This window comes from Falco punctatus (genome assembly GCF_963210335.1).
Source record: "Falco punctatus genome assembly, chromosome: 19".
Classification (NCBI taxonomy): Eukaryota; Metazoa; Chordata; class Aves; order Falconiformes; family Falconidae; genus Falco; species Falco punctatus.
This window is the reverse complement of record NC_137599.1, coordinates 173,389-200,691: the sequence shown is the minus strand read 5'-3', so window position 1 is coordinate 200,691 and position 27,303 is coordinate 173,389. Positions and strand designations below refer to the sequence as shown.

Below are 27,303 nucleotides of genomic sequence, written 5' to 3'. Positions count from 1 at the left end.
TCTTCCCTGTCCTCAGCAGATCTTTGTTTCGGGGTTTGGCCCTGCTGTTTCGTGAGCTGTACCTTTCTAGGCTTGGTTATCAAGTGTCAGGGTAGACTCTTGTTCTTGCACGATGTTACTGCAGTGGCTGGGTGAGTCCCATGTGGACGAGCCCCAAGTGCAGGCATGTGGAGGTGACAAGTCCTCCTTATTCTGCCCTGACTCCTGAAAGAAAGAAACCCCTTCAGTCTCCTGAATTTGGGCGGAAAGGAGTGATGGAAAGCAGCTGCATACTTGTTAATTTTCAGGGACTGTGCAAGAACGATCTTTTGCTCTGTTCCCTCAACTAAAATGTTCTGCAGCTGTATGAACAGGCACACAGCAGCTCTGGTTTTGCCTTGCTTTTTTGCACTGAATGCTTGTTGTATTTAATCTGCTGAGCTGTTATAAGCAATCTTCCTGCAAGTGAGACGCTTGTGAGTGGCTGAGCTGAGATTTCCAGGTTCCTAATCAGAGGAAAGGCTGTTCCAGCCAAATCTGAGTTGGGCTCCTGATTGCATCCTGATAGAAAAGGTTTGTCATCCAGTGGAAAAAACCCAGAGTTGCTGTTTCATCGAGTGTTAGGCATACGTCAGCTGAGCAATTCTTTGAGCTTAGTACGCGTTATGGCTCTGCTTTTCTGAGCCCGTGAGCTGCGTTTGCTTACGACTGGCCCACCTGCTAGTTAAAGATCTAGTAGTTCCTTAAAACAGCGGCACTTACTGTTCTTTTACTGACTCTATGTCCTTGGTTTTGAGAACCTTGGTGGTTCTTCCATCTTAATATTCAGCTTCTCTGACAGGTATGTAACCAGGGGCTTCTCTGCCCGCTGTTCCCCAGCAGCACCCCATGTACAGAGAAACGTGCTAGTGTTTATGGCATGGCCTTGGTGACTGGCTGCCTTGGCGCTGTTGGCTTACAAGAGACCATGAAGAAGAGGTGGGTGTCTTATGACATGCGCAGGACCAAAGATAACGGCTGCTAAAACGGGTTGCTTTTATTTCCATGGGATTATTGGTCTGTTGCCCATCTTCTGGCACTTGTATGTGCAAGGCAGGTAACCTCAACATCTTTCTGCTGTACACTGGCTTTCCTTTTTGGTATGAAGCAGCTGGCATTTTGGTCTCAGACAATAGTTCAACAGATGGCTGCTTAAAACCAAAAAACACCCCAAAAAAGGAGACTTTTTCTTTACTTCAAGGAGTCAAGGACTTTGAAGGCATTTACAGCTGAGGTTAACTTCCAGAACAAGGGCTGCAGAATCACAACACACAGTATTGCTTGGAGCCTGTGCTGTAGCTGAAGGCAAACGCGTGTCTGGTGACCATAAAGGCAGGTAAAAGCTTGTGTGACCCAGAGAAGTGGGAAACCTCCATCCTGGAGATGTAAACTGCTGGACACATCCCCGCACAGTCTGTTCTAACTTTGAAATTGTTCATTTTGTGTGGAAGGGTTAGACCAAGAGGCATCCAGAGTCCTTTCCACCTGTATTTTTCTGTGGTTCTGTGCCTGATCCCACTGACCTGTGTGGTTTGCTTTACGAGGAGTGAAAGAAAGAGAAAAAAGCATTATGAAACGTGTAGAAATGGAGCAATATTCCTGTGTGCTGCGAGCTCTGCCGGGGAGCAGATGCTAGCTGCCTTTTTTCTTCCGGATGAATGTATTTAACTGCAAAGACAACTGCTGTCGCTGTGGCGTTGCCAGATGGAGCTGTACGTGGACTTGGGGCAAGTGGGAATGTTGAGGGGGACATCTGGGAGGGCAGGGAGTCCCGGCTGGTAGCGGCACGTGCCCTGCCAGGGGAGCGAGCAGGCTCTGGGAGGGGGTGCTGGGGAGGCCCTTGTATCGCTTCCCTGCAGGAGCGGCTGTGACAGGCTTACCGGGATGAGGAGGTTTCTTGCTGGGCACGCATCCCCAGGAGAGGCTGCACTTGAGACCTGACCTTAGTTTTCCTTTCACACCGGGCGTTTCTAGGCCGTGAGATGTTGCTGTGGGCTCAGGCGGGCAGGCAAGGAGGGATTCGTTCCCAGGGGGACGGGGGGGGTGTGTGTGCAGCGATTGTGCTCTCCGGGAGACAAACCGGCTTTGCGCGCCCAGAGCAGCAGGACTAACGATGGGCGTTACTGGAGGGTTTTGCGCCTTCAGGGCTCTCGGCAAATGTTCGGTTAGGGTTGGGTTAGGGTTAAGGATTAGGGTTCGGGTTAGGGTTAGAGTTCGGGTTGGGTTTAGGGTTAGTGTTTGGGTTAGGGTTCAAGTTAGGGTTAGGGTTACGGTTAGCGTTCGGGTTCGGGATAGGGTTAGCATGCTGGTTAGGGTGCTGGTTAGGGTTAGGGTTCGGGTTTGCATTTGGGTTTGGGTTAGGGTTGGAGTTCGGGTCCAGGTTCTGGTTAGGGTTAGGGTTCTGGTTCGGGTTAGGGTTCCGTTTAGGGTTCGGGTTTGGGTTAGGATTAAGGATTAGGGTTAGGGTTAGGGTTCGGGTTCGGGTAGGGTTAGGTTAAGGGTTAGAGTTTGGGATAGGATTCGGGTTAGGGTTTGGATTAGGGATAGACTCAGGGTTAGAATTTTAGGGTTAGGGTTAGGTTTGGGGTTCAGGTTTGGTTTCAGGTTTGGGTTTGGGTTCGGGTTCAGGTTAGGGTTCGGGTTATGTTTTGGGTTAGGGTTCAGGTTCAGGTTCGAGTTAGGGTTAGGGATAGGCTTTGGGTTAGGGTTAATGTTAGGGTTCGGTTATTATTATAGTTCGGGTTGGGTTAGGGTTACGGTTAGGGTTAGGTTTCAGGTTTGGGGTTAGGGTTTGAGTTAAGACGCTTAGAGTTAGGGTTAAGGTTAGAGTTAAGGTTCAGGTTAAGGTTTAGGGTTAGGGTCAGGGTTAGCGTTAGGGTTAGGGTTATATTAGGGTTAGGGCTAGGTTTAGGGGGGTTAGGGTTAGGGACAGGGTTAAGGTTAGGGTTAGGTGGTTTCGGTGATTGCCCTGCTGGGTTGGGGGGGGGGGTGTTGGAGGGTGTGGGGGGCCCTGCTACGCCGGCATCAAGCTTCTCAGGGGATTCGGTGGCTTCCCAGCCAGGTGAGGGGGGAGAGGCAGGGGAGGGGGGTGAAGGGGAGGGAGGGGGGGGATGGGGGTGAGGGCGGCATTGAGCCTGTCGAGGGGGTTTGGTGGCTGCCCTGCCGGGTGAGGGTGGCAGTGGGGGGCCCCGCTAGGCCTGCATCGAGCCCGTCAGTGGGCATCAGGTGGCTGCCCTGCCGGGTCAGGGCAATAGTGGGGGGCCCCGTTAGGCCGGCATCGCGCCCGTTGGGGTGGTTCGGTGGCTGCCCTGCCAGGTCAGGGTGGCGGTGGAGGGCCGCACTAGGCCAGCATCGAGCCCGTCCTGGGGGTTCGGTGGCTGCCCTGCTGCGTCAGGGCAGTGGTGGAGGGACCCCGCTAGGCTGGCATCGAGCCTGTCGGGGGGGTTCGGTGGCTGCCCTGCCGGGTGCGGGCGGCGGTGGAGGTCCATGCTCGAGCGGCATCAAGAACGTCAAGGAGGTCGGTGGCTGCCTGCCGGGTCAGGTCGGTGGTGGGGGAACCCCACTAGGCCGGCATCGAGCCTGTCAGGGTGGTTCGGTGGCTGCGTTCAGGAGGAGGGTGGCAGTGGGGGCCCTGCTAGGCCGGCATCGAGCCCGTCCGGGGGGTTCAGTTGCTGCCATGCCAGGGTCGGGCGGCGGGGGGGGGGGCCCTGCTAGGGCGGCATCGAGCTTGTTGGGGGGGTTGGGTGGCTGCCCTGCTGGGGGAGGGCGGTGGTGGTGGGCCCCGCTCGGGCGGCCTCAAGCCCATCGGTGGTGTTTGGTGGCTGCCCTGACGGGTGAGGGCGGCATATATAAATTACACAGACACAAAAGTGGGAAATAGCTTTTATCCACTTGGTTTTGCATTCATACAGTTATTAATACAATACACATGTACAAAAGAATTCACCTACAGGACCCTCACTCAGGCAGAACAGCTAAGCGAGGCAGCGCGCCTCATCAGTCCTACCGCAGGTTAGCCACAGCGACGAAGAACGATACCTACTCCAGTTGCCCCAACACGTCACCATCCTCCAGACGCGCAGGCGCTGGGGAGCCCCTCTTGCAGCGAGGATTTGGAGAGCCTCTCCCGGCAACGGGGCAGTGCTGCGCAGGGCGTCCCCTCGTCGCTGAGGTCTCCAAAGTCGCTGCAAGAGGGTCCAGCTTTTGAACTATAGAACAAACAAGCTCACCTCGTTGCAAATGCGGAAACACCCGGTTTCGCTTGCCTCTCAGATCCCACCAAAGCCTGGCCAGGGCTCACAGAAGACCTGAGGGAGCTTCCTTTATCTACTGCATTTTCACCACCCGGTTCCAAATGGGGCCAAACAGCTGGATCCACGGCCTTGGCCACCCGCCACAAAACAAGGAAGGATGTGCTACCTCTTTCCTCATGATTCTAGTTTAGCTAAGCTATACTTTGCGCTAAGGATCATTCATAGGACGCCAAGGACCATGCACATTTTGCTACATAAATATATATACACACACCCCCCTCTGTGTTTTAGGGCCTTACCTTACCACAATTAGGGCCCGCGCTGAGTTTCAGTACTTCAACTTCCCTTGGATAGGGCCTACACCGAGTTGTCGGGCCTCTGCAGAGTTTTTGCCCAGAAAAACTTACCTTATTTATGGCCTTTGCTGCATTTAGGATTTAAACATACCTCATTTAAGGCCCTTGTCAAAATTTAGGGCCAAACCACGTTTCGGGACTTGAACTTCCCTGCATTAGTGCCTGCGCCGAGTTTTCAGGCCTCCACTGAGTCTTCGGCCAGAAACTTGAAATATTTATGGCTTTTGCTGCATTTTAGGGCCTAAACATACCTCATTTAAGACCTTCATTGAGTTTCAGGGCCTAAATTTACCACAATAAGGGCCCACGTGGGGTTTCAGGACTTCAACTTCCCTCGGTTAGGGCCCACACCGAGTTTTCAGGGCCTCCGCTGAGTTTTTGGTCAGAAAAACTTACCTTATTTATGGCCTTTGCTGTGTTTTAGGATTTAAAATTACCTCATTTAAGGCCCTTGTCGAGATAAACGGCCTAAACTAACCTCAGTTTGGGTCTGTGCATTGTTTCAGGACTTCTGATTCCCTCCGTTAGGGCCTGCACTGAGTTTTCAGCCTTTGCTGAGGTTTTGGCCACAAAAAAACGCAACTCGAGCTCCCACAGACACCTCACTGCCCCCCCTGCAACATCTCCCTGCCCAGCCCAAGACCTCTTCCCAGCACCCACTCTTCCAGAACTCCCCTCATCTTACAAGAGTCCCCCAGACATCTTCCTGCCCATCCACCATCTCCCAGGGCCTACCCAGATGTCATGCTCACTGCCCCACCCCCCAGAGCATCTTCTGCCTGCCCACCTTTCCCCCCTGCCAGACACTTCACCCAGACCCATCCCTGCTACACCCTCCGACACCCAAAAATGTCTTAGAAGAGACCCCCTGGACATCTCACCCCACCAAGGCCCTCCCAAGTCTCTCTCCAACATTTCCCCCAGTGCTTCCCTAGCACCCACCCCCTGCTCTCCCGCTGCCTGGACTCCTACCCAGCCCCACGAGGAGAAGTCACGTTTCCCAGCCCTACACCCCTCCACAAATATCCCCTGCAGCCCACCCAGATGTTTCCATGACCCCCACTCCTGTATACCTTCACAGCCCCCACACCACATCCACACACACGTCCACACACACACACAGGGCTTCCCAACGCATCTCCCGACCAGGCCCACACGAGGCAGGCTCACCCTCGCGGCCACGTCCACCGCGCCACTGGAACGAGCCTTTAGTCACCGACCGCCCCAGGGCTGCAAAAGACATCTGGCGCCCTGGCAGGGCCACGTGGCAGCAGCACCCACCTCCACAGCTGCGAGCAGGGCAAGAGGCAGCAAGACCCCAACCAGGGCTGCCACACCACCCACCTACTCACCAGCCGAGGGCTGCAGCACCGACTTTTATTTGCCAGGTGGCTGCAGGGGCGGGGCTCCAGGGTGGGGCCACTCAGGCCACGGGGTGTGGCAGGGCCAGGCCACAGGCAAAGCTATACACAATACTAGACAGAATACCAGAGACACCGCTTTTTATATCAAAATCCTTTTCATTTTCTATCAATGGATACTATTTTTCAGTATGCATAAAAGGAAAGGCTTTTTCTTTATTTCAACCCTTCACACCCATACCCTACAGTTTTAAAAAAATGCATTAAAGCCACCCAAAAACTGCCGCCACATGCAGTGCGGTCACTGCGATTTTTTGGAGCGCGGCATGGGCTGTGCCGTTTTGAGGGCAGCGGCACCATTTGTGGCGCGGCGGCGAGGACGCAGTTTGAACTCGCGATCAGCAGAATTGGTCCCGCACCGACAAGCATGGTTCGAGCAGAACCGTGGCATTGCCGTGTGAGGGGCAATTGAAACCGTGGAGGGGCGCAGCCGCTCCGCACCCACGCGGTCTCCAGGTGGGGGGGCTTTTCGCCAGGGGCGGGGCCGTTGCAGCACCGAGCACCCACAGGCTGCGTTTGTCCCGGGCTGCAGCGGCACTGCAGTTCCGTAATCCCGTGCCGAGCGCGCCTTGCCAACATGCGCGGAGGACGGCAGCGGCAGCTCCTTACCGGGAGGCAGCAGCGGGCAGCGCGGCAAGACCCCGCAGGCACCGCGGGATCGCGACGCCGTTAACGGCCGGCAGCGCCGAGTGGGGAGCCGGGGCTGCAGTACCGACCCCTGGCCACCAGGTGACAGCAACAGCACGCAACTAACTGGGCGACTGCAGTATCCAACCTTGGTCGCTTGATGGCAGCAGTGCTCCACCAACCCTGCGCTGAGCACTGGCCGGGCGAGCACTCCCCTCCCCAGAAGCAACGCTGCCAGTAATTGACCACCTGGGGCTTGATCTCTTACCAGTTTGGAGCCTGTCCTCCCACGAGGGGATGCTGCCTCTCACGGGAGACCTGGTCCATCACGCTGTCCTGGAGTGGTCCCACATTCTCCCGAGGAAATGCTGTCTCTGATTAAACGCCTGGCCCATCACTCTGTCCTGAAATAATGCCCGCACTCCCCAAAAGAAATGATGCCATAAATAGACTACCCGGGGCTTTATGTTCTTACTGTTTTGGAGCCTGTCCTCCCACGAGGGGATGCTGCCTCTCACGGGAGACCTGGTCCATCACACTGTCCTGGAGTCGTCCCGCACTTTCCCGAGGAGATGCTGTCTCCAACTGGATGCCTGGCCCATCACCCTGTCCTGAAAAGGTGACCACCCTCCCCAGAAGCAATGCTGCTGCTAAATGGCTCTCTGGGGCTTGATCTCTTACCTGTCCTTCCACGAGGGGATGGTACCCACCTCCCACAGGAGACCTGGTCTGCCACTCTGTCCTGGAGTAGTCTCACATTCTCCCAAGGAAATGCTGTCTCTCATTAAACACCTGGCCAATCATTTTGTCCTGAAAAGGTGACCACCCACCCCAGAAGCAATGCTGCCACTAACTGGCTACCTGGGGCTTTAACTCTTTGCTGCATTTTAGGGCCCAAACCGTTCTCAGTTGGGGCCTTTGCTATGTTTTAGGGCTTAAACGTACCTCATTTAATGCCTTCACCAAGATTTAGGGCCTAAAACTACCTCTCTTAGAGCTGGCACCGAGTTTAAGGACTCAGATTTACCTCAGTTAGGGCCTGTGCCAAATTTCCAAGCCTTCGCTGAGGTTTTGGCCAGGAACTTACCTTTTCATGGCCTTTGCTGCTTTTTAGGGCCGAAACTTAGGTCATTGAAGGCCCTTGTTGAGTTTCAGGGCCTAAACGTACCTCAGTTAGGATCTTGTTTTGTCAGTTGGTGGGGTCAAGAGATAGCACACAGACACCAGCAGAGAAAATAACCGTTATGTACTCTTTGTCTCAAAGGAATACAGAAAATAAGACAAGACGCACGTACAAAACGGATCAGCCTACAAGACCCTCACTCAGGCAGAACAGCTGAGCGAGGCAGCGCGCCTCATCAGTCCTACCGCAGGTTAGCCACAGCGACGAAGAACGATACCTACTCCAGTTGCCCCAACACGTCACCATCCTCCAGACGCGCAGGCGCTGGGGAGCCCCTCTTGCAGCGAGGATTTGGAGAGCCTCTCCCGGCAACGGGGCAGTGCTGCGCAGGGCGTCCCCTCGTCGCTGAGGTCTCCAAAGTCGCTGCAAGAGGGTCCAGCTTTTGAACTATAGAACAAACAAGCTCACCTCGTTGCAAATGCGGAAACACCCGGTTTCGCTTGCCTCTCAGATCCCACCAAAGCCTGGCCAGGGCTCACAGAAGACCTGAGGGAGCTTCCTTTATCTACTGCATTTTCACCACCCGGTTCCAAATGGGGCCAAACAGCTGGATCCACGGCCTTGGCCACCCGCCTCTAAGCAAGAGGCACTCTCTCTTCCCTCATGATTCTAGTTTAGCCAAGCTACACCTTTCACTAAGGATCACACATAGCTGGCCAAGGACCACACACATTTTGCTACAGAGCCAATACTAAATATATGTATATACATATCTCTGGAACATTCAGTTCGCGATTCCACCTAAACGTCAACTGTTGTTCAGGGCCTGTTGCTCAGGCCTTCGCTGCATTTCAGGGCCTACACTTACCTTATTTAGGGCCTCTGCTGAGTTTCAGGGCCCAAACATACCTCAGTTTGGGCCTCCACCAGGTATTCTGGCCTTCACCAACTTTTCGGGTCTAAAGGGAAAACTCCATAGCACATCTGAAAAAAAAAAACCAACATCTACCCATCCACAAATCCAAACACCTATGTTCAGATTTCTTCACGTATCCATAATAATCTGTAATATGGTCTTCTACATTTAAAGAGAAACAGAGCCATGCTGGAACTTTCTATCTCACCACTTCCTTAGGCTTTTCAAACTCCAATGTGAAAGCCAAGGACCTTTCCAAACCTGAAAATAAGAGCACAGAAGAACACTTTATAGTTACCATGCCCTTCATTTTACAAGGATCAGTGGTCAGGTTTTAATGCAACTGCACATCCATCTTTACTTCTTTCTACGTAACAAACACCACTGAGGTAACATTTCGGATTCATAAATGCAGTTCAGGGCCCATCTGAGTTGGATCTGTGCTCATACAAGCCTGGTATTTTTCTGAAACTTGCACCTTTTCTTCAAAGAGGAATAGAAGGCACTACTTGTCAGCAAGTGGCATGGGGTGGTTTTCCAGGTACTTCCTTAAATTAGCCTAGGGAGCGCACTTCATTCAACATTCCTCGACTTTCGGCAAAAGCCATTGGCTGTTTACAAACCAAACAGGATGCCCTGGGAGCAGGTAGCAGGGCTTTAGAAAAACAAAAACCAAACCCCGATTGATACCATTGAGGAAACAGTCCACAGTGCACCCGAGTTATACTGACACGCACCATCAGTTCCTCCATCATTCTTCCCATGTATTTCCTGCTGCTTGTTTCCTGCAATGATTTCTGGCATTTGCTGAAAGGAAAGGTTTAGACCCCTAAGCTGCCTTTCTAAAGGACACAGACTCTAGTACAAAGAAGGGAAGCAGAGACACAACTGACCCCCTAGAGAGTTGGAACTCTCACATAACAAGGCACGCTTCAAAACAGCCAGGGCCAACTGGAGTTGAAATATTTTGCTGGCTAATAAAGTTTTAAAGGGGAACATACCAGCAATGTACAACAATTGATTACCAAAACCACGCTCCTCCTGCACACATCCGATTGGGCACTGCGCTCAATTCCACATTACCACACAAGTTTTTCAAATCAAGTCTTATCGGATCAGTAACGGGTGATTTAAAACTTACATTTTGACGTTCCAGGGCGACTGCGAGCTCGATGAAGAACAGTCACCAACATTGGCAATAAACCCCTTAACTCCAACGTAGCATTAAGCAGCGGGCTTTCCCTTTATTGCAGCACTGGATGCATGAGGGATTGCTCCACCTAACATGCACACCGAGTTGCTCGAGGGTACATGTGATATACAGTGAGAGTACTTACACATCCCTAGTGTGTTACGTATTTTCCTGACAGGATCTGGGGACCCACAGAGAGAGAAGCCCACAATGGAGCACATTTGCTGGCAGGACTCAGGACCCTGCCAGGGTCCCACACCAGAGCACTCTGTTCCTCAAGGACTGCATCCATGGAAAGGGCCTACGCTGGAGCCAGGAAAGAGCATGAGGAAGCCTCCCCCTGAGGAAGGGGAAGAAGAAGAATCAATGGTGCCGTTCCCCAGCGGGGAGAGGTGACAGGGAAATCGGGAGTAAAGCTAAGCCCGATGGAAGAAAGAGATGAGGGTAAGTTGTTTTGAAAATTTAGTTTTACTTCTCATTCTCCTACTCCAATTTGCCTGCTAATCGACTGAACCCATTTCCCTGAGTTTAGTCCGTTTCGCTCGTGACGAGAACTGCCGAGCAATCTTCCCATCTTCACCTACGACTCGCCAGCTTTTTGTTATATTTTCTCTCCCCTGTCCAGCAGAGGAGGGGAGCAATAAGAGCACATTTGGTCTGGCCTGGGTCAACCCGCCACACCAAAAAAGTCACAGCAGCACAGGAGAAAGAAGGGACCAGAGGAGGGGCAGGGAGGGCCTGGGACGCACAAGAGGGGAGGCAGGGCCCTGATGACCCAGGACTTACTGCAGCTTTTGCTCTCAGTGGTGCCCAGAGAATGTGACAGTTCAGACACTTCTTTTCGCCTTCTCCCTTTGTCTTCTGTAACACCAGTCGCTCAGCTCTCCTCCACCTAGGAGGAGCAGGGCAAGAGCACAACACTTCAGAGAGCGACCGCCCTGGTGGGCTTAAATACGTGGGAGATGGCATCACACCACGACAGCACCAGTGGGCTTACAAGTCCCACCGACTGGCAGGATAGGCAGCGAAACAAATATTACTTCTTTACCCCCCGCAACAAATACATTCTAATCACCATTGAAAAGATGGAACCAAATGCTAAACCCCCAGGTTTTACAGCGAACAGTAAAAAAAACTAAAAAGCACCTCTGTACCATTTCTCCTTTGCCGTCCCATGGAGGGAAAATTCCTCAATAATCAAGCGTACATGACAACTCAAGTGATCTGTGTTCACTGTGCGTGAAAGAAAGTTATACCTTCTCAGCCGGCCTATACATTCAGACATAGATCCAAAGAAACTCCAGTAGTGTAACTCACAAATAGCTCTGTGACCTCAAACCTTTACCTGTAGTGCCTGCCCCCTTCCTCCTCCCCCCCGAGCCGCAGAGCTATGGACTCTAAGAAATGCTGGGGCACAAAACCTGGCCCACCTGAAACGCTCAGGGGCTCCCAGAGATCTGGGCAGAAGTAGAAACCGTTCCGATTTTGGAGCAAGGCTGACCACAGTTCCAAGTCTTCTTTTGCGCATTCACACCCAGAAGCCAAACCAGAACAGCTACACGCGCAGCGGAACGATTGCTCGGTACATCTATGGCACCAGAGTTCCCTCAAGGCGCACTTGGGGTATTTGATACCTCAGGCCAACATGTACAGCGCATGGCTGCAAACTTTGAAACAATGTCATTTTGGGGTCAGACTGTTCCAAGCCTTTTCTCTTTACAAAAACCAAAATATTAAAAAAAGTTACACCCCCTCCTCTGCCACATCAGCTATCGCACTCCTTCGGGAGAGCTGCAGCTGCATCTCAGGAAGAACACAACAAAGCCAAACCGAGAAAACATAAGCACAGCACACTCCTTAACAAGCCAATCTGAAGAGGTGACTGTTAATTCTGTTAATCACAATCAAGGGAAGATGTGTCACAGCTGTGCTGAAACAAGTCCACACTTCACATACTCACCTGCCCTCCTCCCAGGTGAATGTCTATAGACAACATGTTTCTCCCAAAGGCAATCGCTTGGGGCAACTGATTTTGTTACCCCATTTTTTTTGTAGTTCCACCTTTAAAAACCACAAAAAAAATATGTCAGTTGTGCTGTTGCCTCATGAAACTTCTGTGCCCTGGGGAATCCAGGAGTTCAGCAGTAGTAAGTGCCAGTTTGGACACAGAGACATCCCACCACCGCCGCCACCCCCACCACCTCCCTGGCCCCACCTTCATGGACATGCGCGCCCCCCCATGTCCCCGGAAGCCATCCCCACCACCACCTCTGCCAAATATCTCACTGCCCTCACCCTGCCCCCTCCCCCAACATCTGCTTGAGACCCCTGGACACGTCCCTGGGGCCCGTCCCTGGGGCCCAACCCTGACGCCCCCTTGCCCTGTCCTGGATGCTTCCCCCCCAACGCAGAACGTTTCCTCAGGGCCTCCCACCAACAGGCCCATCCTGGGTGGGCTCACCCTCACTGCCGTGTCCACCACACAGCCGGAATGGGCCCCAAGCCCTCTGCCACCTCGGGGCTGCACCAGCCGGCCAGGCCAGGCCCTTGTGGCACCACAGGGCAGCACCACACGGCTCAGCCACCACCCCGCAGCATAAAATGGCATCCAAAAATTAATGGAAAAGTGCTGTAGTCTCTTGTGGTCAGAGGAAGGCAGGATTTGGCTGTACCACAGAGCGAGGGGCGTCCTTGTTCTGTGTGCAATTACACAAAACGTCTCCTGGTACATCCAGCACAGAGGTCCTGCAGAGATGGCCCTTTTGCTCTGGGGATTGCCCATGTCGTTCACCTGATGTGGGCTCGCCGGCCTTTTGGGAGCCCCCGATCCCCACAAGGACCCCCAAAACCTCCCTGAGACACCCCCCCCCGTCCCCCCCTAAACCCAGGACCCCGCAAATCCCCCACGACCCCTGAGTCCCCACGGAGACCCCAACCCTCACCCGGGACCCCTCCAACTCGCCGGCTGGGACTGCAGTACCGGCCTCTGTCCGCAGGGGGCAGGCGAGAGTGCCACAACGTGTGCCTCTGAGCATGCGCGGCACCTGGGCTGCTCCCGCGCAGTCTCCATGGGCGGGGCTTGTCGTTTGGGGCGGGTTAGGCAGCTCTTGGGTGGTGTCCGTGGGCGGGGCTTCTTGCTGGGGGCGGGGCTTGCCACAAGGGAAGCCCCAGGGGCCCTATGGGGGTCCCCCGGGGGCGGATTTGGGACGTCTCAAGGGGTCTGGTGGGCGGGGGGCAGAGCTCTTTGGTAGGAGGTCACAAAGGGGCCCGGGAGTCCCCAGTGGAGAGTTGGAGGGGTCCCAGGTGGGGTTGGGGTCTCCGTGGGGACTCCGGGGTCGTGGGGGATTTGCAGGGTCCTGGGTTTAAGGGGAGAAGTGTGTGTGGGGAGTGTCTCTGGGAGGTTTTGGGGGTCCCTATGGGGACTGGGGGCTCCCAGAAGGCAGCTTTGGGAGCCTCGCCCTCAGCGATGGGCCCAAAGGAGGGGGAGCGCTGCTCCTGCTGCTGCTCGGCCATGTCCAGCCTCCACCGTGAAGAGCTGCCCCCCACCACCACCGTGCGCGGTGGGCAGGGCCACAAGTGCTGTCACAGGCTGTGGGCCTGTGGCCCCCCAGTGATGTCATAGCCAGGCTGGGGGCAGGGAACCCACATCTCCACCAAGGCAGACTGCAATACCGCATCTCCATCGGGACCCCCCCATCTGGGGCTCCCCCTGTGATGTCATAGCCACACCCCACCCCATGTGGGTCTGCTATGATGTCACAACCCCGGCACACGGCCCCAGGGGACCCTCTACAACATCACAGCCCCGGTGGGGCACATCTCCGGGCTTTGTGTGATGTCGGCACCTTGGTAGGGACCCCGCATTGGTTCCCCCCCGACGTCACAACTGCGACAGAGGCGCCCTGCCCCACGTGTCCCTCGGTGACATCATAACCACGCAGAGGAGCCCCATCCCAGGGGATGTCCCATGATGTCACTGCCCCTCTGTGCAGCACCCACGCACGTCACACCTATGGGGGGGGGTGATCCCGCGCACACGCCTGCCCCGGTGACGTCACGCAGACCCCCCCCTCTGCCCTCGCAGCTTCCCCGCGACGTCACCCCCTGCCCCCTCCACGTGCAGCGGCAACCCGCCCCCAGGCCACGCCCCCAGCTACGTCACGCCAGCACCGCCCGCCATTGGCCGGCCGGCAGGACGCGGGACCCACCCCCCCGGGCGGGAGAGACCATGTGGCCGGCGCAGGGGTGAAGCCAGGTGGAACGGCCCGGAAACCCGAGTCCCAGGGAGGCTTTAATGGTCGGTCCCGTACAGCCGAAACGCCGCGTCCCCGCCCCTGCCCCGCCCCCTATGACGTGTTCCCCTGCAGGGTAACGTACAGGACCCGTAAGTCACCCCCCCCTAACCCGGGCACTACGGGGAGGGCCACACAGGCTCCCGTACAGGGTCTTCATGCTCCCCCCCTCCCCCTAAGCCCCTATAGGGGCTATAGGCCCCCCTCCACCCTATAGAGACCCTATAGGTTCCCCCGGCCCTCCAGGGGCCATAGGGAGCCTGGCCAAGGACATTGTAGACACAGCAGGGGACCCCAGGTGGGGTATTCTAGCACTGACACCCCACCGGCATAAAAGAACCCCTCCGGACAGCATAGGGGCTGTATGTTCCTCCCCCACCAGGTGCCCCTCCCCCATACGGTCCCCCAGGAGCACACAGAGCCCCCTACACAGTCCATATGGCCCCCTGGGGGAGCTACAGTGGCTCCGCCCCCTCACCCCCCGCACCCCAGGCACTATAGGGGCTCTATGTCCACCCTGGGCGCTATAGGGGGCATAGGAGGCGGGGCCAAGCCCACGAGCGTCTCATGCTGCATATAAAAAAGACCCGCCCCCTTATATACATATATACACACATGGTACGTATAGGGAGCCCGGGGGTTGGGGTGCCAATCCTGAGCGATGCTGGACACGCTGGGAGGGGGAGGGTGGGTGGAGCGAGGTGTGTGTAACCTCAGAGTAAAGTGGGAGTAAACCTGGAGTGACCTGCGAATAACCCTGGAATGAAGTGCGGTCTCCGTGTAATGTGTCTGTAAGTCCAGAGAATTGTGTGGCCTCGGGATGAAATGTGAAATGCAAGTAACCCTGGAGTAAACCTGGGGAGAAAGCGTGTCCTTGGTGTAAAGTGTCTGTAACCTCATAGTAGTGTGCTGCCTCAGGGTGAAGCGTAACTGCGGAGTTAAGTGTGAACAACCTTGGCATAAGGTATGACCAACCCAAGAGTAAAATGTGACCTCAGTGTAAAGTGTCTGTAAGCCCAGAGTAAAGTGGACCCTCAGGGAGAAGTGTCAGTAACCCTGGAGTAAAGCGTGACCTCTGGTAACCCTGGGGTAACAACTGAGTAGTCCCAGGGTGGAGGACTAGGTAACCCTGGATTAAGAAGTAGTGGCTGGGTGGGCTTGGAGTAAGGGGTCAGGGACTTCAGAGCAAGGGTTTACCTCACAGTAACAACTGTGCAGTCATGGGGTACGTAGCAACCCTGGAGTAAGGGCTGAGCAACTCTGGAGTAAGGAGTACTCCACCCTCGTGTACCAGGTAACTTTTGCCATTAAGTTGTGTAACCTAGTGCAGTGGCTGAGTAACTTCAGCGTAACAAACCTCAGGTAACTTCAAGACACTGGACTATAGCAAGGGCTGAGTAACCGTGGAGTAACAGCTGTGAACCCCAGAAGATGGGCTGAGCGTGCCCTGGAAGTGGAGTAACCTCAGAGTAAAGAGTAACACCATGGTGAGCAGCCAGAAGGGTGTACCTCTTGAGTATCCTCAGAGAAAGGGCTTGGAAGAGCAGGAAACACTAGAGATGAGGCCAAGAAACCTCTGAGTAAAGACATGGCACAGCTCAACTGAGTAACCTCTGAGTAAGTAGTGCAAGGTTGGGCCCAAGGAGCAATCAGAGGAAGTGGCTGCAAAGGGTTGTTGGTCTGTGTAAGAAGGAGAGGGACTTTGTATCTTCTGAGTAAAGGCTGAGTAGCAAAGAAGGCGCCACCATGTAACCCCAAAAGCCACCACTTACTTTGGGGTTAAGCAAGGCTAGCCCACTAAGGCCTTATTAACCTCCGAGTAAGTGTTCAGTAAGGCCCAAGTCCCTCCTGAGCCCCCACTGAGACCCACCACACAAGCCCAGTTACGAGCACAGAGCAAGTCAGCATTAAAATAAGAACAACCTGTTAGTAAGTGTTAAGTATCCTCTGAGCAGATCAATATTTGTGTAACAGTGGAGTAGGGCTTTGAGCTAGACTGGGATTAAGGGAGAGCCGAGTACCAGAAAGTGACATGGGCCAAGTAAACTCTGAGTAAAAAGCAGAGTAGCTGCACCAAGGAGTAGGGCAGCAATGGAGGAACAAGCACATAACTTCTGAGGAAGGGCTGAGTAGCACTGCTGTAAAGAGCAGAGTAAAAGCAAAGGAAAGGGGTAGAGAAGAAACCATGTGGAGTAACTCTGGAGTAAGATATGAAAAGCAATAAAGTACCAAACAACCCCAAAGTAAGAGCTGAGTAAGCCCAGAGTATTGACCTCTACGAGTAACCCTGGATTAAGTTCTGGCTAGAAGTACTGAGTTCCCACAGACTAAGAGCTGAGTTAACTCAAAAGACCCCCAGAAGTAACTGTGGAGTCAGTTCTGACAAGGAGCAAAGTACTAAGAAACCTCAGAGTAAGGGTTGGGTAAGCCCAGAGTAAGGATCATCCACCATGAGTAACCCTGGAGTAAGTTCCAACTAGGACTAAAGTACCAACTAACCTCAATATAAGGGCTGAATAAACTGAAGAATAGAGTCCCCATGGTAACCCTGGAGTACGTTCCACCTAGGACTAGAGTATCAAGTAACTTTAAAATAAGAGCCGAGTAAATCCAGAGTAAGGACCTACACAAGCAAACCCAGGATTAGGGGGAGTGCAGCCTCCAGCTGAATAGTGTCTTAGTAAACAAGGAGTAGGAGTAATGCTGGAGTAGCAAGTCAGTTGGGGCTGAGCAGCCATGAAGTAAGGCCTGGAGTAGGGCAGGAGCGGCCACAGAGCTGCGCCTGAGCTGCCTTGGAGCAATGTGGGAGTTGGGCCTGAGTAACTCTGGAGTAACCCTGGAGTAAAGTGGGAGCAAACTCTGAATAAGATCCCCCACCACCACCCTGGGGACCCTTCCCCCAGAGGTGAAGAAACGCCAAGTAAGGCTTGAGCAACCCCAGAGTAACCCTGGAGTAAAGTGTGAGTAACCTTGGAGGAAGCTCAAAAGGGCACCACCACTCCCCCAACACCCAGAAACTGCCCCCAGGGTGGCCCCCCCAGCCCCTGCTAAGCCCCACCCCTGCAGGGTGAACGGCCAATATAGACTCTTATTTATAATATTGCCTTGAAAAAATAAAACTCAAAGTAAATTGGGAGAGGGGAACCCCAAAATCGAGGAAACTCCCCCCAGAAAACAGGGGGGGCCCCCCTACAATGGGGGGTCCCACATGACCCCCCCCAAATCCAGCAGCGGCTCTTCAGGAGGGCATTTCAGGGGGACGACGACTTAGTTACAGTTTGGATGGGGAAACCCCCCTTAGGTTTGAGGTGCCCCCCCCCCGGGTTTGGGGGGCACTCCCCAGTTTAGAGGGGCCTCCCCCAGCTTTGGGGTGACCCCCCCCCGATTTTGGGGGGGAGCGGGTCCCAAAGGGTTGCAGCAGCAGTCCATGGGCTGTGGGGAGAGGAAAGGGTTAAGGGAGGGGGGGCCCATTCCCAACAAAATGACTGACACCCCCCCCCCCCCGAATTCATGCACCCTCTTTTTTTTGAGGGTCCAGTTTTAGAGGTTCCCCCATTTTTCAGGGGAGCTCCAATTTGGGGGGGGTGTCTATAACAGGGGAAGTCCTGAATTTGGGGGGTCTCTGAGCCCCGTATTTGGTGGGAGGCCCCCCATTTTGGGGGAGGAATACCCCCATTTGCAAGGTGCCTGGTTCTGGGGGGATCCCCCCTTTTTAAAGAGACACCAACCCTTTTACTAGGGGGGGGTCATTTGTAAGGAGCCCCCTAAATGTTGGGGGTCCCAATTTGGAGAGAGGGGCTGATTTGGGGGGATGTTCCCTGTTTTGGGGGGGCAGGGCTGCTCCCCAGTTTTGGGGGAATCGATTCAGGGGGGTCCCATGGAGGGGTCCCTCTGTTTCGGGGGGCTGCCTACCTGCTCGATGTCAGAATTCGGTGTCGAGCACCCGAAAGGATGAGGAACCTGCAGAAAAAATGGGGTGGTGTCAGCGGAGAACCCAAAACCAGGAGATCCCCGCTTTTGGGGGTCCCTAGATTGTTGGGGGGCCCAAGATTCTGGGGGGTGTTCATCTCTGGGTTTGGGGGGGGGGCAAGATTTAGGGGGGCAGGACGCGGATTTGGGGGGATGCCCAAATTTTAGGGTGGACCCTAGGATTTTGAGGGTGGGTCTCCAAGTTTTGGGGGGAAGGGTCTGCATTCAGAGGGGTCTCCAGACTGGGGATGGGGGCTTGGGTTTAGGGGGGGCTGACCTGGGGGGGGCAGGGAGGCCGAGCGCAGCCCTGGCTCCTTCTGCAGCTGGATCTCCTTCAGCGCGAAGATGGAGGTGGCTACGGGGGATGGTGGCCTGGTGTCAATGGGGCATGGCCACGCTGAAGGAGGCGTGATCATGCCCCACGCCCCACCCACCAGAAAGCCCCATCCCGTATCTGGACATAGCTCCTCCAATGCCCAACCAGTACCCTCCCCCCGCCCCCAAGGAAGCCACGGTCCTCCAATGCCACGCCCACCCGCGATGAAACCCCACCCCTCCCAAGCAACACCCACAGCGCGCCCCTCTAAAAAGGCCTTGCCGCAACAAGCCCCGCCCACAGCAGCCCCACCCACACCCAGCCCTCAACCACCCACTTCCACAACAGAGCCCCGGACTCTGCCAGGGCCTGCCCCTTGAAGCCACGCCCCCCACCAAAGCTCCACCTCCACCACAGCCTACCCGACCCCCACTCCCAGGCCCCACCCCCCGCGGCCCCGCCCACTCACTGTCGGGCAGGGTGGTGACACGCGGCCCCAGGCAGGCGAAGAAAGGATGTGCCATCGCCTCCGCTGCCGGCATCCGCCGCCGCCCCTCGAACTGCCCCGCCCTCCGCATCAGGCCACGCCCACAAGGGATGGGGTCACGCCCCTCTCTTGTGGGCGTGGCCCCCCAACCCCTCCCACCCACCCCCTACCCCATGCAGGCAGGGGGGCTCTGCGCAACGGTGGGGGGAGATGTAGGGGTGAGCGATGGGGTGGGGCTTTGGGAGGGGGCGGGGCTCAGGAAAAAGGGGCGGGGCTGGCTCCTGCCCCGCCCCCCTCACCTGCAGCAGCTGCCCCAGCAGGTCAGCACCGTCATGGTCCAGCCTAGGGGGGGGGGAAGGGTATGGTCAGGAATCCCCAACCTGTTATGGGGCAAAGCCACCCCATGGGGCACACACCTGCCCCCAGACCCCTGTTATGGGGCAAGGCCACCCCATGGGGCACATACCCCTCTCCCATGGGGTACGTAGCTCCCACTATGGAGCAACCCCCCCTCTATGGGGCAGCCCCCCGCCATGCTATGGACCACCCCCCCCCACCCGCCCCGCTACGGGGCAGCCCCCCATCCATGGGGCAGACCGTGGGGCGTGGTGCAGCAGACCCTCAGGGGGGTACGGGGGGTACTTGTGGGCCCGGAACTCAGCATTGGCCCCGATCCCTGGCCACGTCTCCTCTGTTGGGGTCCCTGAGGAGGGGGGAGGGGATCAGGGGAGGACCCCAAAACCCCCGTGGCACCCCCACATGCCACCGGAGTCCCCCAAGCACTCCCTGACCCCTCCACAATCCCCCCAGCCCCAAAACCCCCTTTACTTGCCCCAAATCCTCTTTAATTTCCCCGAAACCTCCCAATTCTTCCCCAAGTCACCCAAATTTCCACCCATTCCCCCAAACTTACCCAAAATACCGAGTGTACCCCAAACCCCCAAATTCCCCACAAACTGGCCCAAAATCTTCCAAACCCTTTCATTTACCTCAAACCCCCTTCAATTCCCCCAAAATCCCCCAATTTCACCCAGATTTACCTGAAAAAACCCAAGTATGCCCCAACCCCCCCAAATTTCTCCAAATCTCACTCAAATCCCCCAAACTGTCCCACATTTACCTGAAAACCCCCAAATTTGCCCCAACCCCCCCAAATCCTACCCATATCCCCCAAATTCACCCCAGATTTACCTGAACCCCCTGAAATTCGCCCCCAACCCCCCCCAAATTCCTCCAAATCTCACTCAAACCCCAGAAATTCACCCAGATTTACCTGATACCCCCCCAGATTTGCCCCGACCCCCCCCAATCTCACCCAAATCCCCCACATTCACCCCGGATTCCCCCCACAGCCCCCCAGGATGCCCAGAAGGGCTGCGTTTCGCCCCGTACCAAGGAGACGGAAGATGAAGTGCAGCTGCTCCTCCACAGTGGAGCCGGGGAAGAGCGGCCGCCCCGTCACCATCTCCGAGAAGATGCAGCCCACACCCCTGCGAGGCCCAAGACCCTCGTGCGACAGACCCCCTGCAAAACCCCCTCCGGGGCCCCACAGGAGCCCACAGTCCCCACGCAAGGCCCCTGGATGGGCTCAGCACCCCCGTTCCAAACCTTGTGCACGGCTCCCGTTCCTCCCGCGAGGCCGTTGTGTAAGACCCTTGTGCAAGAGACGCCCCTGCAGCCCCCCTGGAGCCACGTAGGAGCCTGCAGTCCCCGTGCAAAGCCCCTGGGCTCCGACCCAGCCCCCGTCTGAGCCCCCAGCCCCCTGTGTGAAGCCCCCAGCCCTCGTGCACTCACCACATGTCGATCTGGGTAGAGTACTCGGTGGAGCCTAGGAGGATGTCGGGGGGCCGGTACCAGAGCGTCACCACCTCATTAGAGTAGGTCTTCGTCGGGATGGATTTAGCCCGAGCCAGGCCTGGGGCAGGGGGAAGTGGGTTATGGGGGGTCCTGGGGGTCCCTGGGGCAGGTAACTGGGGCCTCAGAAGGGGAAACTGGGGTCCTGGGGGCAATGGGGGGCCCTGGGGCAGGTAATTGGAGTCCCAGAGGGGCAAACTGGAGTCCTGATGGCACGAGGAACTGGGGTCCCCGAGGGGGTCCTGGGGGGCAATAGGCAATTTCCAAAAGGAAAGTGGGGACTGTGGGAGGGGTAACTGGGGTCCCTGATGGGGCAACGGTTGTACCTGAGGGATGGAACTGGGGTTCCCAGAGGGTCCTGGGGGCCACTGAGGTCTTGGGGGGGGGGGGGGAAATTGGGTGCTGGGGTCCTGGCAGGAGGGAGAACTGGGGATGCAGAAGAGGAAATTGGGGTCCTGGGGAAGGCAGTGGGGGTCCCCGAGAAGGGTAAATGGAGGAAGTCGGGGTAACCCAAGGGTGTCCCTGGGGGAATATGGGTGGCTGGCAGGGGAGAATGGGGATTCCTAGGGGTTCAATGAGGATCCCAGGGTGGGGTTTGGGGTCCCGGGGCGGGGGAGGGTGGGGTGGGTGGTGCAAAAGGGGATTATGAGATTTTGGGGTGCCCCCCCCGACCAAAGTCAGCAAGCTTGAGGTCCCCACGTCGGCTGAGCAGGAGGTTCTGGGGCTTGAGATCGCGGTGCAGCACCTTGTGCCGGTGGCAGAAGGCCAGGCCCCGCAGCAGCTGGAAGAGAAACAGCTGCGCCCCCCGCCCCCAAAATGGCCCCTTGCACACTCATCGCACGTGCATTGCACACCCATTCATGCAATCACAACCCCCTCGCACCGATAAAAGTCATGTCATGGGGCCCTGAACCCCTTGCGTCCTCCTCAGAAATGCCAGACACCCTCGCAGGGCCCTTTCCACACTCCTTGCACACTCGCTGCATACCCCTTGCATGCCCATTGCACGCCCCTGACCCCCTCACCCACCCCCCCACCCCCCCTTGCACACCCCAGAGGGCCCTCGCATGTCCATCGCACGCACCTTGACGTTGTGCATGCTGATGACGCTGCCACAGTCATCCAGGTACTGCTTGAGGTCCCGGTCCTGAAACAGGGCGAGGCAGGGGGACCCCAAAAAGGGGACGGTTGGGGGGGCCAATAAGGGGATCCCCAGGGGGTTAAGGGTGTGCTGAAGGCATTTGGGGGGGGAGGGGACCATGGGGTCATTTCAGGAGTCCCTGAAGGATTTAGTGGGGCCACAAGGATATCTGGGAGGGCGATGGGTGTCCAGGAGGCATGTGGTGAGACACCGAGATCTGGGGGGGATCTGGGGAGAGCTGTGGGTGAACTTGGGGGGCCCTGAGGACATTTAGGGAGCCCTGGGGACATTTCAGGAGGGCTATGGGTATCTGGGGAGAAATTTGGGGGTCCCATGGAAGTTTAGGGGGGGGTCTCTGGAGGGATTTGGGGGGCACTACTAGGGAACTGGAGGGCTCTCAGATTAGTCGGAGGGGCCCCTAGGGAATTTGGGGGTCCCCGGGAGGGACTTAGGAGGGTCCTGGGAGGAATTTGGGAGGGCTGAGGAGGAAATTGGGGGTCTCTTGGGGGGATTTTGGGGTGCAGGGGTGGTTGAGGGGTCTCAGGAGAAGGTTTGGGGGAGGTCTGGGGTCCTATGGAAAATCCGGGGGTCCTAGGGTGTGTTTTGGGGTGCAGGGGGTCCCAGGGAGCGTTTCAGGGTGCTGACCAGGTACTCGAAGACGAGGGTGAGGCACTGGGGCGTGTGGACGATGTCGTGCAGCGTCACCACGTTGGCGTGTTTCAGATCCCGCAGCAGCGACACTGCAGGCAGGGGAGGGGGGACGGGACGACACAACAGCGGCCTCATCCCCTGCCCCCACCCACCCCCCGCCTGACCTCAGCCCACCCCTCACCCCCGGCGACCCCCAACGTGTATGGCCAGGCGAGCCCCCTCCCCCGCACCGCCAGCCTGCGAGCGCATGCCCCCCCCCCTCAGCGCCACCGCAGTGTCACCGTCACCGTCGTCACCGTCATCACCGTCACCGCGGTGCGGTGGGACTCACCCTCGCGGATGGCCGTGCACGGGGCGCCCTCCTCGTGCTCCAGGCGAATCTCCTTCAGGGCCACCAGGTTCTCGGTCAGCTTGCTGCGGCCCTTGTACACCGTGGCGTAGGTGCCCTGGGCAGGCGGGGACAGCGGGGACGTCAAGGACACGGCGGGGACAGCAGCGGTGTAGGGGCCACGGTGGAGGACAGGGGGGGCGCCCCCAGCCCATACTGGGACAGCTCCTCACCTCTCCCAGTTTGTCCAGTTTGACGTAGGTCTCCAGCTTCCCAAAGCCGATCTCCGACTGGTGGGAGGGGGAAACAAGTACACAGTCACTGGGAGAACTGGGAGGCACTGGGGGGGGTTGTGGCACCACTCCCTCCTACCCCATACATGTCCATATTGGTACGGACCAGTTTATACTGGGGCACAGCAAGGTTCAGGGGACACTGCTGGACAGGTCTGGGAGGAACTGGGAAATACCAGGAGACCCCAGGGGGTGATACTGGGCTCTAGCATTGAACAGTAACTTATACCTGTTTATACTAACCCATACTGGTTTGTACTGGTTTATACTGGGACACACCAGGCAAACAGGGTGCAGGCGGTGGCTATGGGGCTGCCTCCAGAAGGGACTGGGGGGCACTGGGGTGGGTTGCTATTAGTTCCTACTGCTCCATACTGGTTATATCCCTCCGTGACCCGTACTGGTTTGTACCGGTTTATACTGGAACGCACCAGGGAGACACGGCGCAGGCGGCGACTGAGGGGCCCGGGCAGCCCCAGCCGGTCCAGGCCGCTCTCGGGCAGGCGGGTGTCAGCCGGCAGCGAGAGGCGCTTGTTGATGTCCTGGAAGGACAAGGGGGAGGGCACAAGTGACCCCTGGGGACACCCAAAGCCCCTCAGGACCACCACCCTGCCAAAACCTCCAGTCTCCCCCGCAGAACCCCCACCAGACCCCACCAGGATCTTCCCAAAGCTCCCCAGGACCCCACCCAAAGACCCCCCAAATCCCTCCCAAGATCTGGTGTAACCCCCCCGGAAAGCTCCCAAGAACCCCCCAAAGCTCCCCAGGACCCCCCAACCCCCACCCGAGGACCCCTGCAAAGTCCCCCAGAACACCCTCTGTCCCCCCCAAAACTCCCCAGGACCCTCCCAAAGTCCCCAGGACCCACCCGGTCCCCCCAAACCCCTCCCAAGACCCACTGGATAACCCCCTTAGTACCCAGCAAACCCCCACAGGACTCCCCCAACCCCCTCCCCCCTCAACCTCTCCAGGACCCCCCAAACGCCCCCCCAGCACCCCCCCACACCTCGGAGGAGCCGGGGCGAGCTGGGTGCTGGCGCAGGCGCAGGCGGACCGGGGAGGCCACCTCCTCCGAGGATGTCCCCGAGGGGGGGTCGCTCTCCCCATCCGAGCCCATCCGTCCCTCGTCCGCCCCCACCTCTAGGAGGGGAGGGGAGGGGAAAGGGGGAGGGGGGGTGGGTTAGGACACTCCAACCCTCCCACCGCAGGACCCCCCCCCAAGTCCCCCCTAATCCCGCTACCTCCAGTGACAAGGGACATGGTGGGGGCATGGGGACATTTGGGGGGACACAGGGGTGACACAGGGACGAGGTGGAGGACAGATGGTGGCACAACAGGACATGAAGACTGGGGACACAGAGCCAGGGGGGAACATGGGGGAACACACCAGGGGGGACACGGGGACAGGTGGTGACACAGGAGGGGACACGGGGACAGGATGCAGAGACAGATGGAGGGATGTGAGGGGGAGACACCTGGGGACAGGTGGGCGGACATGGGGACAGATGGGGACACAGGGGGAGCACTGGGGACATCGTGGGGGACAGATGACATGGGAGGGACGTGGGGACATAGCAGGGGCACGTGGGGAGAACACGGGGGGGACACAGGGGACAGTAGGGGAGCCACGGAGAGAGGGACACCCCACAGGGCTTTTAAAGGGGCCACACACACACATCTGGGGCGGGGGTGGGGGTGTGTATGTCTTAAAGGGCCAGGCACCCCCAGAAGCCCCACCCCAATTCTCTTAAAGGGCCAGGCCCCCCAGTGCCTCCTGCTATCAGTTGTCTTAAAGGCCCAAGCACCCTACCAACCCCTGCGGCAGTTGTCTTAAAGGGCCAGACAGCCCCTCAAGTCCCACTCCCCTCTGTCTTAAAAGGCCAGGCACTGCTCCAGCCTCTTAAAGGGCCAGGCACTGCTCCAAGCCCAGCCTTTTCAAGCAGCCAGGGGCCCCATCAACCCCTGTTGCAGCCCTTTTAAAGGTACAGGCACCTTTTTAAAGGGCAAGGCACACCCTCCTCTCAGATACAAAGGCATCGGCCCCCCCAGCCTCTTAAAGGGCCAGGCACCTCTCAGGCCTCTAAAAGAGAAGGCTCCTTCCCTCGACCAACACCTCCACCTGCCTTAAAGGGACAAGCATCCTCTTAAAGCATCAGGCACCCCCCAAGCCCTATTCTGGCCCTTTGAGAGACACCATGTGTCCCCCCAGCCAATCCCCACTCCAGCCTCTTAAAGGGGCAGGCACCTCTCCAGCTTCTTGAAGGAGCAGGCATCTTCTTAAAGGGACAGGCACCCACTCCCAGTCCTCTCTCCTCAACACTTTTGAAGAGGCACGCACCCCACGACCCCTACCCTAACCCTCTCAAAGGGGAAGGCACCCCCTTCTAAATCCCCCGCCTCTTAAAGAGGCAGGCATACCCTCAATCTCCAACCCCAAGCTCTTACAAAAAGCCACCCCCTGCTCCCCAAGCCTCTTAAAGGGCCAGGCACCTCTCAACCACTATGCTAGCCCTCTTCAAGGGACAAAACTCCCCATGGTGGAGGGGGGGCGGGGAGCTACCCTTAAAGGGCCGGCACTCACCGCTGTCGCTGCCATGGCCATTGCGGGGCTCCCCATGGCTCTTCTCGGGGGCGCGCCCCCCCCGCAGCGTCATCGACAGCTGCCGCTTGATCTTCTTCATCCGGTCCATGGTGGAACCCTGGGGGGGGGGTGGGGGGGGTGGGGTGGCGAATGGACTCCTGGGTCCCTCCAGCACACCTGGGCCCACCCCCTCCCCCAAACTCCAGAGTTCCCACACACCCCTGTATCCCCCAGAACTGCTGGGGGTCCCCCCCTCAAAGACCTGAGTGCCCCCCAAAACCCCTCACCGTGTCCCCCCCAAACACCTGAGTGTCCCCTCCCGGCCCCCTAGTTCCCCCCAAATGCCTCAGGCCCCCTCCCTGGACCCTTGGGGCCCCCCAAGCCCCCTAATCCCCCGCAAACTCCTGCTTCCCCCCCGAATGCCTGGGTCCCCCTCCCAGGACCCTTAGCCCCCCCCCCCAGAAGACCTGAGTCCCCCCACAGACCTCTGGGTGTCCCCCCCCCCAAACGCCTGGGTGTGCCCCCCTCGTACCCCTGGTTCCCCCCAAACGCCTGGGTCCACCTCCCTGGACCCTTCCCCCCCCCCCCCAAAAAAAAAGATATGGGTCCCCCAAACCCCCCTGCAAACTCCTGCCCCCCACCCCCCTCCCCGGGCTCCTGGGTCCCCCCCCCGGCTTCTTTCCCCCGGCCACCTGGGTGACACTGGGCGTGGCCAACCGGGGGGTGTGGCCTCCTCAGCCCAGGCCGCCCCCCCCCAGCCCGCCTCCACAGAGCGGGGGGGCCCAGGCTGAGGAGGCCCCAGGAGCCCCGCGGCGGGAGCGGGCCTCGGGGGGTTCCCCGTTACCGGCTCAGCGGCGCGGGGCCTCCCAGAAATCCTCGGCCATGGCGGGGCCGGGCCCGACCCCGCGGGCGGCTCCGATGGGGGCCGGGCCGGGCCGGGCCGGGCGGGAGGCGGCTGGAGGCGGCTGGAGGTGGTGGCGCAAGATGGCGGCGGAGGGGCGGGGCCGGGTGACATGTCGGAATGGGCGGGAAGGGGGCGGGGCCAGGGGAGAACACGCCCCCTCCGCAGGGCGGGGCCGGAGGAGCTCTCCCGGAGGCCTGCGCCCCTTCCCATGACGTCAGTCCCGGCCCGGGCCCCACCCCCTTATGCCTCAGGACACCGCCCCCCGCCCCCAGGACCCACCCCCTGGGTCGGAGGAGCCCTCCGTGGGGGCGGAGCACCCTAAAAGAGGCTTCGCCCCCTTCCCAGCACGGCAGGGGGTGCAGCCAGGGTTACTCCGAGGTTCCTCCGTGGTTACCCATGGGTTACTCAAGGGTTACCCTGTGGTTACCCATGGGTTACTCAAGGGTTACAAATAGGATCCTCCAGGGCTACTTTGGTGTTGCTAATAGCATACTCTGCTGCCACTCTGCAGCTACTCCAGCATTAGTAATAGCACGCTCTAGGCTTGCTCAGAGGTTACCCATAGCTCTTCTGAGGTTACT

General features: G+C 57.8%; 1 protein-coding gene across 5 annotated transcripts; it reads right to left on the bottom strand.

The window, feature by feature from the left end:
* Positions 1–17,279: 17,279 nt before the first annotated feature.
* On the bottom strand, positions 17,280–26,848 carry CDK16 (cyclin dependent kinase 16). Of its 5 annotated transcripts, none has more exons than XM_080369281.1 (17): positions 26,663–26,848; positions 25,819–25,936; positions 24,244–24,377; positions 23,669–23,779; positions 23,178–23,234; positions 22,948–23,062; positions 22,611–22,705; positions 21,909–21,971; positions 21,497–21,620; positions 20,765–20,885; positions 20,363–20,460; positions 19,568–19,673; positions 19,270–19,312; positions 18,953–19,043; positions 18,445–18,522; positions 18,111–18,158; positions 17,280–17,630 (listed from the first exon to the last, which is right to left on the bottom strand). In XM_080369281.1, the coding sequence occupies exons 1-16, from the start codon at positions 26,831–26,833 to the stop codon at positions 18,121–18,123; spliced, it is 1,563 nt and encodes a 520-aa protein (XP_080225407.1). In that variant the 5' UTR covers positions 26,834–26,848; the 3' UTR covers positions 17,280–17,630; positions 18,111–18,120. The 5 variants fall into 5 exon arrangements, with proteins under 5 accessions (XP_080225407.1, XP_080225408.1, XP_080225411.1 ...); XM_080369282.1 differs by having other exon boundaries at positions 21,497–21,605; XM_080369285.1 differs by having other exon boundaries at positions 26,511–26,817.
* Positions 26,849–27,303: the final 455 nt, after the last annotated feature.